Source organism: Emys orbicularis, chromosome 2 (genome assembly GCF_028017835.1).
Source record: "Emys orbicularis isolate rEmyOrb1 chromosome 2, rEmyOrb1.hap1, whole genome shotgun sequence".
Taxonomy (NCBI): domain Eukaryota; kingdom Metazoa; phylum Chordata; order Testudines; family Emydidae; genus Emys; species Emys orbicularis.
Window position 1 is genome coordinate 299,479,835 of NC_088684.1, and position 16,435 is coordinate 299,496,269.

At 68.7% G+C, this 16,435-nt stretch overlaps 1 protein-coding gene across 1 annotated transcript; it reads left to right on the forward strand.

Annotated features, from left to right (window-relative positions):
* Positions 1–1,184: 1,184 nt before the first annotated feature.
* Positions 1,185–15,765, forward strand: LOC135873914 (uncharacterized). Its single transcript, XM_065398523.1, has 14 exons — positions 1,185–1,199; positions 1,764–1,870; positions 3,791–3,930; positions 4,018–4,154; positions 4,491–4,643; positions 7,282–7,774; positions 8,002–8,094; positions 8,650–8,737; positions 8,975–9,174; positions 9,242–9,484; positions 12,077–12,175; positions 13,024–13,217; positions 15,284–15,458; positions 15,632–15,765. Exons 1-14 carry the CDS (start codon positions 1,185–1,187, stop codon positions 15,763–15,765), a joined length of 2,271 nt encoding a protein of 756 aa, XP_065254595.1.
* Positions 15,766–16,435: the final 670 nt, after the last annotated feature.

Sequence of the window (16,435 nt, forward strand, 5' to 3'; positions counted from 1 at the left end):
AGAGGCATAGTGCGTATGTCGGTGTAGTTAGGGCGATGGTTACTTACATCTGCTGTTGGCTGTCATTCCTGGGCAACAGGCTCCCAGCTGGAGCCCTGAAATTGACAAGAATGTCAGTTTCACTGTGGATAGGCTCCCTGCTGTGAACTGGAACCCAGTCTGAGGCTCACAGCTGGCCCCTGCCCCATCCCTGAGAGACAGAGCTGGGAGCCCTGTGCCCAGCTCCCTTTCACAGCAAGGAGCCTACCAGCAGTGAAAAGGAGATTCTTGTCAATTTCACAGCTCCAGCTGCTGCTGGCCAGCCCTGAGATCTGGGCTCCCAGCTCCCCTCAGAGCTCCCAGCTCCCCTAGGAGCGCCCGCAGCTCTCAGAGTGCCTGCTCTGAGCCAGACAAAGCAGATGTGAAACTGACAAGAATGGCAGGGTGGGTGGGGGCTCCAGAGTGTCCACACTGGGCGGTCAGTGCCCCACGATGCCCCACTTCAGTCGGTGCAAGTGCTCTTGGTGAGGACGCGCAGCCCGGGCAGGAGGGTCGTGTGGACACCAACAGCCGACTGAATTACTGCAGTGGCTGGAGGTCGACCTAAATTAAGCTGACCTAATTTTGTGGCATAGACAAATCAGCAGGCCCACAAGCGGATCTCCACAACCTGCAGCTGCTCTGTGAATTGGGGCTCGCTATGTCCCACAGCAATCTGTCCCCCAAGTATGTCACGTTCCCTGTGCTTCCGCTCTTTGGAAGCTCTGCACAGACCGGGGATTAAGCGGCCTGGGCTTGCAACACTGCTGACAATGGTGCCGGCAGAGACGACATGATGGGATGGAGACAGCTGCGTGCTGGGTGACACCTTCTCCCCAGTCACTGTAGCACAACCAGTTACTGGCCCAGCATGTGCTGCCAAAACCTCCCAAGAGAGACCACACTGCACCGCCCCCCCCCCCCGCACTGCGCCACTGGAACGCGCCCCCCCCCCCAATGCGCCACTGGAACTCGCCCCCCACACACTGCGCCACTGGAACTCGCCCCCCACACACTGCGCCACTGGAACACCCCCACCGGGCTAGGGCCTGAGACCGGAACCCGGCCGGGCCATGTGGGGGGGCGGAACCGCCGCGGCACTTCCGGGCTCGGGGCTGCCGGGAGCGGATGGACCCGCCCGCAGCGCTGCGCCCCCGGGACCCGCCATGGACCGGCCCGCGGTGAGACCCGGGACCCCCTCCCCCCCATTGACTCCCCCCCCGGGCGCCGCCCCTCCCCTCCCCTCCTGATCCCCCCGGCCCCGCCCCGCCCCACTGACACCCCGGCCCCGCCCCTCCCCCCACTGACCCCGCCCCCCGGCTCCGGCCCCCCTCGCTCTGACCCAGGTGGGCACCGGGAAGGAGCCAAACCCGCCCTGGGGCAACTTGGTCAGTCCCCGCCCCCCCATTGCCGCCCGGGCAGCCCCCTGCCCCCCCAGCACCGCCCCGTGCGCCCCCAGCACCTCCCCCTGCCCCCCCGGGCACCCCCTGCCCCCCGAGCACCGCCCCGTGCCCCCCCAGGCAGCCCCCTGCCCCCCCAGCACCCCGCTGCCCCCCAGCAACACCCCGTGCCTCCCCTGGGCACCCCCTGCCCCCCGAGCACCGCCCCGTGCCCCCCCAGGCAGCCCCCTGCCCCCCCGGCACCCCGCTGCCCCCTCCAGCACCGCCCCGTGCCCCACGGGCACCCCACTGCCCCCGTCCCGGGCACTGGGCGAGCCGTGACCCATCCGCGCTGTTTCTCTCCAGACTCTGGGCGACCTGCTCCTGGCGCTCACCGAGATGGGCTTCACCGAGGGGCAGGCGCGTGCGGCCGTCCAGGCCGGCTCCCTCAGCCTGCAGGAGGCCACCGAATGGTGAGTGGCCTCGTCCCCACCAGCCTGCAGGGCAGAGCGCCCGGCCCTGGGGGGCAGCCTGGCCCCTCGGCCCAGCTGCGCGCTGCCCGGTGGAGCGAGCCTCCATCGGCCACAGCCAGCCCCACCTTGCAACTGCCTGGCGCGGCCCAGGATGGGTGCTCTGCCCTCAGTCACTGCCCCGGGGCGGTGCTAGGGGGCGCTGGGCTGCGGGGGGCAGGGCAGGGGCTCGGCGGGGGGCACTGGGCTGCAGGGATGGGGCGGGGGCTCAGCAGGGGGCGCTGGGGTGTAGGGAGTGGGGCAGGGGCTTGGCGGGGGGCGCTGGGCTGCGGGGAGTGGGGCGGGGGCTCGGCGGGGGCGGCTGTGATGGCAGAGTTCTGGGGCACCCGGCTGGACAGGCTGATGCTCGCTGAGCAGGGGCTCGGCAGGGGGCGCTGGGCTGCGGGGGACGGGGCGGGGGATTGGCAGGGGGCGCTGAGCCGTGGGGGGCGGGGTGGAGGCTCGGTGGGGGGGCCGTGGGGAGCGGGGCGGGGGCTCTGCGGGGAGCTGGGCGGGGGCCCGGCAGGGGGCGCTGGGCTGCGGGGAGCTGGGCGGGGGCCCGGCGGGGGGCGCTGGGCTGCGGGGAGCGGGGCGGGGGCCCGGCGGGGGGCGCTGGGCTGCGGGGAGCGGGGCGGGGGGGCGCTGGGCAGTGGGGAGTGGGGCGGGGGCTCGGCGGGGGCGCTGGGCTGCAGGGAGCGGGGCGGGAGGTGCTGGGGGGCGGGGGCCTGGTGGGGGGGGGCGCTGGGCTGCGGGGAGCGGGGCAGGGGCTCGTCGGGGGGCGCTGGGCTGCAGGGATTGGGCGGGGGCTCAGCAGGGGGCGCTGGGCTGCGGGGAGCGGGGCGGGGGCTCGGCGGGGGCGCTGGGCTGCAGGGAGCGGGGCAGGGGCTCGGCAGGGGGATGTAATCTTTCAGGTGATGTGGAGAGCTGATGTCCTGGCCATTTGCCTTGTGCTCGTTAAAGATCTCAGAGGCGTTTTGTGAGAGGTGGGTTGTCAGGCCTGCCCGAGGACGGCATGAGAGGCTGGGATTGCTCAGTGTAGACAAGGACAGGCCGACTGGATACAGCACAACTAATGGGTCAGAGGGGTGGATGGGGGGCTCCTGTTTGCCCTCTCATAACACAAGGATGAGGGGACATCCCGAAAGGCTGAAATCGTGGAGAGCAAATACTTGTATACGTGATGCCCCGTTAGCCTGTGGAACTCCATGCCTCATGATATAATTATGCCAAGGGCTCTGCAGGACTCAGAAAAGGAACAGACATTTACAGGCGTAATAAACCGCACTGGGGCACCGCTGTTTCCAAAGGAGAGGGCGTTTCTGTGGCTCGTGCTCAGAGCAGCTCTTGTGAATATCGCCCGCTCTCGGTGGTGACCCCATGCTGTCTTCACGGCCCGTGGGAATGTGCAAGCTCTGCAGCGTGGGGCCCTGTGCCTGAGTCCCCACGTGGCAGAGGGATTGGAGCTGGCCGGGGCATTGTGCCCAGAAGTGCAGCGTCAGAGGCCCGGGGAGCTTGGCTCTCCATTGGGGTGAAAGGTCTCGAAACAGCAGCAGGTTTTGTTCTGGTCCCATCGCTGCCTGGCTGAGCCGTCCTTAGTCGCAGCAAATCCAGGCCCCCAGCCGCCGGCGTTCTCCTCGCCTGAGCTACTGCCTGGAGACCCCCAGGCCAGGGAGCACAAGACCCTCTGCTTGGCCGAACGAGCGGGGGGGTGGGGATGCAGAGCCGGTCTAGCCCCCCCAGCTCATGGGGTCTTTCCCCTCTAAAGGGTGCTGGCACTGATCACTGCTGGCCCTAAAGCCACCTGCAGGATGTGCAGGCAAGTGGGGGGGCTAGAGAATGATGCTGGGGGTCCTCAGCTCCCCCCTCGTTCTCTGTGCTTTGCAGGTTACTTCAGGAGAGGGGGCAGCGGCTCCAGACAGCGCCTCCCGAAGAGCCAGGAGGAGCAATTGCAGCTTTCAACCTTCCCAAGCTCCAGGAGGTGCCTTTGGGGTCAGAGGCTCCCAGCGCCGAGCTCCGCTTGCCAGGTGCGTGCCCCCCTGCCCCGCTTGGCTCCTCTCCCTGGCAGGCGACTGAGGGGGCGGCTCCATCACTCTCTCTCTCTGCGCCCCCAGGGCCCAGCTCCCCTCGGTGGCCAGGGGCCGAGGCTGGGCCCAGCTGCAGGATGAAGGCAAGCCGGAAGGAGTTGGAAGAGCAGCAGCGGGAACAGCTGGCTCAGGAGGCGAAAGCCGAGAAGCAGAACAAGCAGAAGGTGAGCGCCATGGGGCGGGAGTGAGGGTCTGCGTTTGGGACTGAGAGGAGCAGGGGCGGCGGAGGGCAGCCGCCCTGGACACTCCTGGCACGTGCCGTCTGCTCCCAGCGCTGCCGCCCGCAGTGTCTCCAGCTGCTCCTGTGGCCGGCCGCACCCCCCGGGGGAGTGACCGCCGTTGGCTTTGCAGACTCAAGCTTTGGAGAAGCCCCTGAGTCTCTGGCTGCGTCTCTGCCCCTCAGCCGCAGGCCGTGCCCCGCTGAGGCAGGGCAGGACGGAGCCTGGCGAGGTGCCAGCGGGGGGGAGCACCCAGCAGTCATGCCCAGCCTCTTCCCCCAGGAGCGGGAGCTGGTGCTGCAGAGAATCGCTGACGACCGGAGAAGCGTCCAGGCAAAGACCCAGTGGGCCCAGATAACGGACCCCCCGGCTGCCCAGGGCCACAGGCCGGAGGGCAGAGCTCAACTGGCGAGTGAGGGGCAGTGCCTGCTGATGGTGAGTCCTGAACTGCTGCAGAGCTGGTCTGGCCGGAGGATCTAAGTCCCTGGGGGGCCCTGCCCCAGAGAGCTGAGCCCCTCCTCTGACGAGGGGAGGCCCAGGCTGAGGAGGTGCTGCCAACCAGAGGGCAAAGGGAGCCCCTCCCTGGATATGCAAAACCTCCGGCTTCCCCTGAGAGCATCCTGCCCTGGGCTAGATCCAGCCACCTCCGGTGAGTGGGGTGGGGTTGGCATGGGAGACTCCAAGAGAAAACCCGGAGCTGAGTGGGGTGTGAGCAGGGGGCGCTCTCCCCTCAGTCAGCGCTGGCCCCAATGCCCCGGGGGGGGCGCTCTCCCCTCAGTCCGCGCTGGCCCCAATGCCCCGGGGGGGGCGCTCTCCCCTCAGTCAGCGCTGGCCCCAATGCCCCGGGGGGGGGGCGCTCTCCCCTCAGTCCGCGCTGGCCCCAATGCTCCGGGGGGGGCGCTCTCCCCTCAGTCAGCGCTGGCCCCAATGCCCCGGGGGGGGCGCTCTCCCCTCAGTCAGCGCTGGCCCCAATGCCCCGGGGGGGGCGCTCTCCCCTCAGTCAGCGCTGGCCCCAATGCCCCAGGGGGGGCGCTCTCCCCTCAGTCCGCGCTGGCCCCAATGCCCCAGGGGGGGCGCTCTCCCCTCAGTCAGCGCTGGCCCCAATGCCCCGGGGGGGGCGCTCTCCCCTCAGTCCGCGCTGGCCCCAATGCCCCGGGGGGGGCGCTCTCCCCTCAGTCCGCGCTGGCCCCAATGCCCCGGGGGGGGCGCTCTCCCCTCAGTCCGCGCTGGCCCCAATGCTCCGGGGGGGGCGCTCTCCCCTCAGTCAGCGCTGGCCCCAATGCTCCGGGGGGGCGCTCTCCCCTCAGTCAGCGCTGGCCCCAATGCCCCGGGGGGGCGCTCTCCCCTCAGTCAGCGCTGGCCCCAATGCCCCGGGGGGGGCGCTCTCCCCTCAGTCCGCGCTGGCCCCAATGCCCCGGGGGGGCGCTCTCCCCTCAGTCAGCGCTGGCCCCAATGCCCCGGGGGGGCGCTCTCCCCTCAGTCAGCGCTGGCCCCAATGCTCCGGGGGGGCGCTCTCCCCTCAGTCCGCGCTGGCCCCAATGCCCCGGGGGGCGCTCTCCCCTCAGTCAGCGCTGGCCCCAATGCCCCGGCGGGGCGCTCTCCCCTCAGTCAGCGCTGGCCCCAATGCCCCAGGGGGGGCGCTCTCCCCTCAGTCCGCGCTGGCCCCAATGCCCCGGCGGGGCGCTCTCCCCTCAGTCCGCGCTGGCCCCAATGCCCCAGGGGGGGCGCTCTCCCCTCAGTCCGCGCTGGCCCCAATGCCCCGGGGGGCGCTCTCCCCTCAGTCAGCGCTGGCCCCAATGCTCCGGGGGGGGGCGCTCTCCCCTCAGTCCGCGCTGGCCCCAATGCTCCGGGGGGGGCGCTCTCCCCTCAGTCAGCGCTGGCCCCAATGCTCCGGGGGGGCGCTCTCCCCTCAGTCCGCGCTGGCCCCAATGCCCCGGGGGGGCGCTCTCCCCTCAGTCAGCGCTGGCCCCAATGCCCCGGGGGGGGCGCTCTCCCCTCAGTCCGCGCTGGCCCCAATGCCCCGGGGGGCGCTCTCCCCTCAGTCAGCGCTGGCCCCAATGCCCCGGGGGGGCGCTCTCCCCTCAGTCAGCGCTGGCCCCAATGCCCCGGGGGGGCGCTCTCCCCTCAGTCAGCGCTGGCCCCAATGCCCCGGGGGGGCGCTCTCCCCTCAGTCAGCGCTGGCCCCAATGCGCCGGGGGGGCGCTCTCCCCTCAGTCCGCGCTGGCCCCAATGCCCCGGGGGGCGCTCTCCCCTCAGTCCGCGCTGGCCCCAATGCCCCGGGGGGCGCTCTCCCCTCAGTCCGCGCTGGCCCCAATGCCCCGGGGGGGCGCTCTCCCCTCAGTCCGCGCTGGCCCCAATGCCCCGGGGGGCGCTCTCCCCTCAGTCAGCGCTGGCCCCCATGCCCCGGGGGGGGGCGCTCTCCCCTCAGTCAGCGCTGGCCCCCATGCCCCGGGGGGGGGCGCTCTCCCCTCAGTCAGCGCTGGCCCCCATGCCCCGGGGGGGGGGCGCTCTCCCCTCAGTCAGCGCTGGCCCCCATGCCCCGGGGGGGGGCGCTCTCCCCTCAGTCAGCGCTGGCCCCAATGCCCCGGGGGGGGGGGGGGCGCTCTCCCCTCAGTCAGCGCTGGCCCCAATGCCCCGGGGGGGCGCTCTCCCCTCAGTCAGCGCTGGCCCCAATGCCCCGGGGGGCGCTCTCCCCTCAGTCAGCGCTGGCCCCAATGTCCCGGGTGGGGGGGCGCTCTCCCCTCAGTCAGCGCTGGCTTTGTTCTATTGACTGCCCTGACCCGCGGGCGCTGCATCCCTGTGTCCTGGCAGTGCTGGGGCAGTGACCCCGTACACGCAGCTTGCATGTTCCACCCTAGAGGCGGCTGCATCTTACCCTACACCTGATGACCTGGCAGGAACAGGAGTTGAGCCCCGTGCTGCCCCCTCCTTTGCTCTGAGGGGGGAATGGGGCAGTAGCCGGTACCGTCTCCTCTCCTGGCCTCACGTGGGTTTTGTCTGGGCACGGAGCCGGGCTGGCGGTGCCCTGTGCCTGGGATGCTGTGCCTCACCGCTGTGCTCTCTCTGCCCCCAGATCCGCCTGCCCTCGGGCCAGTGTCTGCGAGAGCGTTTCCCAGCCGACTGCCCTCTGCAGCACGTCACGCAGCGCCTCTCGACTCTGCACCCCGACCTGCCGCCCTTCACGCTCCTTCAGGGCTTCCCCAAGCGCCGCTTCGGCCCAGCCGAGCTGCCCTGCAGCCTGCAGGCTCTGGGCCTGACCCCCAGCGCCACCCTGTGCGTCCTGGCCACCGAGCCACTCCCGTCGGGCACCAGCGCCCTGGCAGCCCCCCAGGCCAGAGCCGGGCCCCTGCAGCCTCCCAGGCCTCAGGCCTTGCCCGTGGAGGAGCACGCCTGGGGCAGGGGCGAGATCCTGAGCCTCGTGCCGGAGGAGGCCATGGCCGAAGGGATGTTCCCAGAGGCTGAGGAGCTGCGGCTGGCGCTGAGCTCCCCTGCGCGCAGGGTGGTGCCGGGGAAACCCGGGGTCCATGTCCTTTGGGAGTCGACCTCTCCATCGCACCATCTCTGGGGTAAGCTGCCAGCCTGCCGGTGGGGGAAGGGGCCTTGGGGAGGCTTCGTGCCCACTTGCTAGTGAGGGGCTGGGGGGCCTGGCTCTGGGGACTCCTTGGGGGGCTGTCGTTTGCCAGGCCTGTCCCCAGGGGGGAGCGGGGAGATGAGAAGGGGGCTCTGTCCTTCCCTCGCAGGGGGAGGGCAGCGTGAGCCCTGTTGGATTGGCTGTTGTTTGCCCCTCCCGCAGGCCAGGGACAGCGGCTGACGCTAGAAAACCCAGAGCAAGAGCCCGCAGCACCCACTGTGTGCAGCCCGCTGGCCGAGGAGCTGTCCCCCCCAGGTCAGCAGGGCCGGAGGGTATGCAGGGGGCGGGGGGAGGGCGCAGAGCCACATGGACAGGGTGCAGTCCCAGGGAGGGGACTGTCGGTGTGGGGCAGGCCCCATGGCGTTTCCGAGTCCTGGGCTGCCCTGTTGGGGATCCCTCGTGCCAGGGATGTGTCTGCTCTGGCCGTGACAGCCCCATCGCCCGCAGCGTTAGGCAAGGAGACGTGTTAACGGGCAGCCCAGTCTGTGATGGGGAGGGTGGCCTGGTCCCACCACATCTATCTGGCCAGTGGGCACCATGTGGTGGCAGGGCCCCTGTGCGCACGTCGGGACCCAGCGGACTCCGCCTCTGCACTGGCATCGCAGTCGGCCCTGCGTGGGCGTCGGGAGATGGCACGAAGGCGCCTGCTTGCCCTGGGCGCCCACAGCTCCCTGCGCTGCCCACTGGGTTAACGGGGGCTGAGGTGCCAGGAGCTCCAGGATAGATAGTTGGGGGATGGCTGCCCAAGGGGCTGGCCCCTTTCCCGACGTGGCTCCCCCCTCCGCTGACGTGATCTGCTCTGATCTGCAGGCTCAGGGCTGGCTCCTTTGCTGCCATCTCCGAGCCGGGGCCCGGTGGAGCCGCAGCACCAGTGGCCGGCAGAGGGCAACAGGCTCAGGTATGTGCCGGCGGCTGTGGGCGGCAGCTCGGGGTGCAGAAGGCCTGGGGGTCATGGCAGAGTTCTGCTCGGCCGTGGGAATCCCAGGGAATCCAGCACTGGCCTGTTTGCAAGGCGTGAGCTGTGGGGCAGGGAGTTTGCTGCCTTGGGTTTGGGCCGGGGCCCCGGGGAGGAGCCAGCTGAAGGCGCCTCTCCCCAAGGGCGGTGGCCATGGCCTGACCCAGCTCCTCCTTGCAGGGCTGCAGACGATGGGCGTGGTGTGGGCCCCTCGGACCTGCCGGGCGCCGTGGCCCAGGCAGCGGAGCAGCGCTTCCACAATGCCTTGCAGGGCCAAGAGGAGCCGGCCCCACCCCCAGGGCACAAGAACCCCCCCCGCCTCTCCCACGTGCCTCAGCTCTTCCACATGGCCCTGCGGGCGGCCGTGGCCCTGCTGACAGGTACAGCCCCATGGCCCTGCCCCCAGCCCAGTGCCCCCCAGCACCTTACCTGGTGTCTCCTCCACAGCCCCCCGAAAGCAGTACTGCAGCAGCCTGGCCTCCCTGACGCCCCCGCTGGCTGAGCGCCTCCTGGCCTACATGATCCTCCACCGGCTGCTGCGCCCCAAGACCCTGGAGCTCTTCTTCGGCTGCCACATCCAGACCCTGGTCCTCAGCTGTTACCCCTATGCCACCAACGAGCTGCTGCGTCAGCTGCGGGCCTTCCAGAGCCTCCGGCACCTCAGCCTGGTCTCCTGCTCCCTGCTCACCGGTACTGGGGGGGGGGGGGGGGAACGGGCTGGCTCGCTGGGACGGGGCAGGCCTGGCTCACCAGTATAGGGGGGGAGGGGACGGGCTGGCTCGCTGGGACGGGGCAGGCCTGGCTCACCAGTATTCGGGGGGGGGGGGGGGGCTGGCTGGCTCGCTGGGACGGGGCAGGCCTGGTCACCAGTATTGGGGGGCGGGGGGGCTGGCTCGCTGTTACGGGGCAGGCCTGGCTCACCAGTATTGGGGGGGGGCGGGCTGGCTTGCTGGTACAGGGCAGGCCTGGCTCACCAGTATTGGGGGGGGGGGGGGGCGGCTCGCTGGTACGGGGCAGGCCTGGCTCACCAGTATTGGGGGGAGGGATAGCTCAGTGGTTTGAGCATTGGCCTGCTAAACCCAGGGTTGTGAGTTCAATCCTTGAGGGGGCCACTTAGGGATCTGGGGCAAAATCAGTACTTGGTCCTGCTAGTGAAGGCAGGGGGCTGGACTCGATGACCTTTCAAGGTCCCTTCCAGCTCTAGGAGATGGGATATCTCCATTAATTTTTTTTTTTTTTTTTTTTTTTTTTTGGTACGGGGCAGGCCTGGCTCACCAGTATTGGGGGGGGGGGGGAAGCTGGCTCGCTGGTACGGGGCAGGCCTGGCTCACCAGTATTGGGGGGGGGGGCTGGCTCGCTGGTATGGGGCAGGCCTGGTCACCAGTATTGGGGGGGGGGGCTGGCTCGCTGTTACGGGGCAGGCCTGGCTCACCAGTATTTGGGGGGGGGGGGCTGGCTTGCTGGTACGGGGTAGGCCTGGCTCACCAGTATTGGGGGGGGGGGGCGGCTCGCTGGTACGGGGCAGGCCTGGCTCACCAGTATGGGGGGGGGGGGCGCTGGCTCGCTGGTACGGGGCAGGCCTGGCTCACCAGTATTGGGGGGGGGGTGCTGGCTCGCTGGTACGGGCAGCCCTGTTCATGGGGAAGAGGAGGATGTATGGCAGGCCCACAGACAGACACTAGGTCTGGGGTCTCTCCGCCCCTGAAGGCCCATGGAGCTCTGCCCTGGGCCCATGGAGTGCTGCGGGCAGCCCCCTGTGGGGCAGTGCGGGCCAGGCTGTCGCACGCCCCTCAATTTGTCTCTCTCTGGGGTGGCTGTGGTGTCCCCCCCAGGCCCTGGCTCCCTTGGGGCAGGGGGCTGTTGGGGCAGGTTCCCTTGCGTATGCATGACACAAGAGCCCCCCCCTCCAATCTGGCACAGGCCTGGCAGTGCAGGCAGCTAAAGGATAAATCGGGTTAACAGAGAGGTTCTACGTAACCTTAGTGTTCACAGTGGAGAGAGGTAAATAGTGGTGTCCCCCAGGGATCTGTTCTGGGCCCAGTCCTATTCAACATATTCATAAATGATCTGGAAAAAGGGGTAAACAGTGAGGTGGCAAAATTTTCAGAGGATACAAAACTACTCAAGATAGTTAAATCCCAGGCAGACTGCGAAGAGCTACAAAGGGATCTCACAAAACTGGGTGACTGGGCAACAAAATGGCAGATGAAATTCAATGTTGATCAATGCAGAGTATTGCACATTGGAAAACATAATTATAACTATACATATAAAATGATGGGGTCTAAATTGGCTGTTACCACTCAAGAAAGAGATCTTGGAGTCATTGTGGATAGTTCTCTGAAAACATCCACTCAATGTGCAGCGGCAGTCAAGAAAGCGAACAGAATGTTGAGAATCATTAGGAAAGGGATAGATAAGAAGATAGTAAATATCATATTGCCTCTATATAAATCCATGGTACGCCCACACCTTGAATACTGCGTGCAGATGTGGTCGCCCCATCTCAAAAAAGATCTATTGGAATTGGAAAAGGTTCAGAAAAGGGCAACAAAAATGATTAGGGGTATGGAATGGCTGCCATATGAGGAGAGATTAATAAAACTGGGACTTTTCAGCTTGGAAAAGAGATGACTAAGGCGGGATATGATAGAGGTCTATAAAATCATGACTGGTGTGGAGAAAGTAAATAAGGAAGTGTTGTTTACTCCTTCTCATAAAACAAGAACTAGGGGTCACCAAATGAAATTAATAGGCAGCAGGTTTAAAACAAACAAAAGGAAGTATTCACACAACACACAGTCAACCTGTGGAACTCTTTGCCAGAGGATGTTGTGAAGGCCAAGACTATAACAGGGTTCAAAAAAGAACTAGATAAATTCATGGAGGACAGGTCCATTAATGGCTATTAGCCAGGATGAGCAGGAACACAACCCCATGCCCTGGGTGTCCCTAAACCTCTGGCTGCCGGAGGCTGGGAGTGGGCGACCAGGACGGATCACTCGATAACTGTCCTGTCCTGTTCACGCCCGCTGAAGCCCCTGTTGCAGCCGATGGCCCTGGGCTGCCTGGACTGTTGGGATATTGTTACGCAGGGGGGCAGAGCTCTGTGCTCTCGGCGGGGTCAAGATGCTCCGGCCGTGGGGGAAGGGATCCCTGTGTACACTGGTCAGGATCCCCCCCCCCGGTTCCCACAAGGCCCCTTGGGCGGGATGGACCCAGTGTGGTGATGGTGTGAGGTCTGCAGCCCCGGCCCTGATGTGTCCCCCACCCTCCCTGCAGACCAGGGGCTGTCCGTGGTGAGGCACCTGCAGAGACTTCAGCACCTCAACCTCTCGGCCTGTGTCAAGCTCACGGACGCCTGCCTGCACTTCATTAAAGGTACAGTGCATGGGCAGCCTGCCCCATGGCTGAAGGGGGCCAACCCCCTGCATCGCCCCTCCCACCACTCATCACTCCTGGCTCACGGCCCCGCCTCTTCCTGCCCCCTCCCACCGCTCGTCCCTCCCGGCTCGCAGCCCCTCCCACCGCTCGTCCCTCCTGGCTCACGGCCCCTCCCTGCCATCGCTCGTCCATCGTGGCCCCGCCCCTCCCACTGCTCATCCCTCCCGGCCCCGCCCCTCCCACCGCTCGTCCCTCCTGGCTCACAGCCCCGCCCCCTCCCACTGCTCATCCCTCCCGGCCCCGCCCCTCCCATTGCTCGTCCCTCCCAGCTCACAGCCCCGCCCCCTCCCAGCTCACAGCCCCTCCCACCGCTCGTCCCTCCTGGCCCCGCCCCTCCCACAGCTCGTCCCTCCCGGCTCACAGCCCCGCCCCCTCCCACTGCTCGCGGCCCCGCCCCCTCCCACCGCTCGTCCCTCCCGGCTCACAGCCCCACCCCCTCCCACTGCTCATCCCTCCCGGCCCCGCCCCCTCCCATTGCTCGTCCCTCCCAGCTCAGCCCCGCCCCCTCCCGGCTCACAGCCCCTCCCACCGCTCGTCCCTCCCGGCCCTGCCCCTCCCACCGCTCGTCCCTCCCGGCTCACAGCCCCGCCCCCTCCCACTGCTCGCGGCCCCGCCCCCTCCCATCGCTCGTCCCTCCCGGCCCCGCCCCCTCCCACCTCTCCTCCGTCGCCATGTACCCTCCCACTTGCTCCCCCCATTGCGGCTGGACCCCACACACACACACACACTGGCTTTGTCCTCAGGCTGTGCCAGTCTCTGCCCCTGGTAACATCTGCTCCCCCCAGGGCTCCCGCACCTCTCGCACCTGACTCTGGACCAGACCAAAATCAGCGATTGCGGCATGGCAGATTACCTGCACTCGGCTCCCTCCGCGCTCAGCTACCTGAGCCTCAACAGGACGGCGATCACAGAGAGCACGCTGCGCCTGCTGCCCCAGTACGCGCCCGGCCTGGTGCTACTCAGCCTCAAGCAGACCGAGGTGATGGGCCATGCGTGGGGGGCGGGGAATGGGGCTCGGGGCCGTCTCCTCTAGGGCGCCGGCTCCGATCCCACCCCGCGACGGGGGTCCGGCTGGCTCCGGGGGGCGGGGAATGGGGCACGGGGCCTTTTCCCTCTAAGGGGCACTGCCTCCGATCCCACCCCGCGACGGGGGTCCGGCTGGCTCAGGGGGGCGGGGAATGGGGCTTGGGGCCGTCTCCTCTAGGGCGCCGGCTCCGATCCCACCCCGCGACGGGGGTCCGGCTGGCTCAGGGGGGCGGGGAATGGGGCTCGGGGCCTTCTCCTCTAGGGCGCCGGCTCCGATCCCACCCCGCGACGGGGGTCCGGCTGGCTCAGGGGGGCAGGGAATGGGGCTCGGGGCCTTCTCCTCTAGGGCGCCGGCTCCGATCCCACCCCGCGACGGGGGTCCGGCTGGCTCAGGGGGGCGGGGAATGGGGCTCGGGGCCTTCTCCTCTAGGGCGCCGGCTCCGATCCCACGCCGCGACGGGGGTCCGGCTGGCTCAGGGGGGCGGGGAATGGGGCACGGGGCCTTCTCCTCTAGGGCGCCGGCTCCGATCCCACCCCGCGACGGGGGTCCGGCTGGCTCAGGGGGGCGGGGAATGGGGCTCGGGGCCTTCTCCTCTAGGGCGCCGGCTCCGATCCCATCCCGCGACGGGGGTCCGGCTGGCTCAGGGGGGCGGGGAATGGGGCTCGGGGCCTTCTCCTCTAGGGCGCCGGCTCCGATCCCACCCCACAACGGGGGTCCGGCTGGCTCCGGGGGGCGGGGAATGAGGCTCGGGGCCTTTCCCCTGTAAGGGGCACCGCCTCCGATCCCACCCCGCGACGGGGGTCCGGCTGGCTCAGGGGGGCGGGGAATGGGGCTCGGGGCCTTCTCCTCTAGGGCGCCGGCTCCGATCCCACCCCGCGACGGGGGTCCGGCTGGCTCAGGGGGGCGGGGAATGGGGCACGGGGCCTTTTCCCTCTAAGGGGCACTGCCTCCGATCCCACCCCGCGACGGGGGTCCGGCTGGCTCAGGGGGGCGGGGAATGGGACTCGGGGCCTTCTCCTCTAGGGCACCAGCTCCGATCCCACCCCGCGACGGGGGTCCGGCTGGCTCAGGGGGGCGGGGAATGGGGCACGGGGCCTTCTCCTCTAGGGCGCTGGCTCCAATCCCACGCCGCGACGGGGGTCTGGCTGTCTCAGGGGGGCGGGGAATGGGACATGGGGCCTTTTCCCTCTAAGGGGCACTGCCTCCGATCCCACCCCGCAACGGGGGTCCGGCTGGCTCCGGGGGGCGGGGAATGAGGCTCGGGGCCTTTCCCCTGTAAGGGACACCGGCCCCGATCCAGCCCCAGGGTGGAGACTGGCTGGCTTACGGGTGCAGGGAATGGGGCACGGGGCCTTTCCCCTTTAGGGGGTGCTGGCTCCCATCTGGTCCCAGGTCAGAGACTGCTTGGCTCGGGGTGGGGAATGGGGCATGGGGCCCATGGGCGGCAGACTGAGCCCCCCTTCGGGGAAGCTAGCCCCCCGGTCCTGCCCCACTGTGTCCTCCCCCCCCCGCATCTGGAGCTCCGAGCCCCCCCCGGCCCAGAGGAGCCTCGAGCTGGCCAGAGCCACCCAGCCGCACCGCGCCTCCCCCCCCGAGACCCCGAGCCACCCTGCGGGAAAAGCTCATGTCTCTTCCCGAAGAACCTGAGCCTTTGCTGTGCCCCATGCAGGCTCCGGGGCATCCGAGGGGGCAGCAGCTGGTACTCGGCTTCCTGGGCTCAGCAGCCATGTCCCTGGAGTCCGGGGTCCTTACTGCGGAGCCCAGGAAGCTGAGTAGCACATATAGCCGCCCCGGAACCTGCATGGGGCATAATGATAAGCAAAGACTTCCCTGTGCAAAACCCGCTACCAGGTGTCCAGTGGCGGTCGCTGCACAGGGAAGGCCGTTCCCCTCTAGGGGGCGCTGGCTCCCATCTGGCCCCGGGGGCAGGGGATGGGGTAGGAGGCCATTCCCCTCTAGGCAGGGCGGGGGCGGGGTTGCCCTGGGCGTGGTTCTGACAGGCAGTTGGTCTCTGGCAGATCTCGGATTTCTCCGCCCTGCAGCAGCTGAGCCGCCTGCACACGCTCCACCTGGATGACACCCGCGTGAGCCAAGCCTCCCTGGCGGCCCTGGCCTCCCACCCTGCCCTCTCCACGCTCACCCTGTCTGGAGTGCAGTCCCTGGATGGCGACCGGGCGCTGCAGCTGGTGTCAGGTAGGAGTGCCCTGGGGTGGGGGGTCCCTGGCCGAGCTCAGCAGGAGCCCCGAGGGGCCAGAGCAGGGCCCCGGGCCCCATGGAGAAGCAGGGACTAGCTGCCCGTGCACGGCCGGGGCAGGGTCCTGCCCTCATGGTGCTGCGGCCACCCAAGACGTGTCCACCGCCCCAAGGCCCTTCGCGTGCTCTGTGTGTGGTGTCCCGGTCGGAGCCGGGCTCTGGGCGAGAGGCTGGGCTGGGCCAGCTCGGTGGGTGGGACCGGCAGGAGCCCCAGAGCTGTGCTGCTGGCGCGGGGGGGCTGGGGTGAGGGCCACTCATTGCCCTGCTGGCTGTTTCAGGCCTGCCACTGGCCCAGCTGAGCCTGCCGAGCCGGCACACAGTCACCGACTCCGGCCTGCACTTCCTGTGCCGCCTGGAGGGGCTGCTGGAGCTGGACCTGACCGATTTCACCCACATCACTGACGAGGGGCTGCGCCATCTGCCCCAGCTGCACAGGTGCCTGGGAGAAGAGGGAGGCGTCCAGCCCCTGCCCTGCCCAGCCCAGCCCCTGCGGGCGCCCTTCCCCCCGGGTCCCTGGTTGGCTGCAGGCGTGCGCTGGGGTCTGCCGGGCGCTCTGACCTGGGCACTGGGACTTGGAATAAGGCCCCCCTGGCTGGCTGGGGCAGGTTCTCTGAGGCGTGGCGAGCCCGGCTGCAGGTTGGGGTGAGGAGCCCAGCAGAGCAGGGGCTGGTGGGGTCAGGGCTCAGGGTGGGCTCCCAGGCAGGCCCGGGATAGACCCGCGTGCACATCCTGAGCCTCCGCGATCTGCACCCGGGCAGTGACGCTGGGGGGAGGGGCTGGGCACTAGGTCCCCATGGGGGAGGGAGCCGCCGGCCCTGCTGATGCCCCTGTCCCTGCCCCAGGCTGCGGCGGCTCTCTCTCTGCAACACTCCGGTGACCGACTCCGGACTGCAGCACCTGCAGGGCTTGCAGCACCT

Coding starts and splice junctions, on each gene's coding strand:
- LOC135873914 (XM_065398523.1), top strand. Junction 3,931..4,017: donor CGCCGAGCTCCGCTTGCCAG/GTGCGTGCCCCC, acceptor CTGCGCCCCCAG/GGCCCAGCTCCCCTCGGTGG. Junction 7,775..8,001: donor TCCATCGCACCATCTCTGGG/GTAAGCTGCCAG, acceptor CCCCTCCCGCAG/GCCAGGGACAGCGGCTGACG.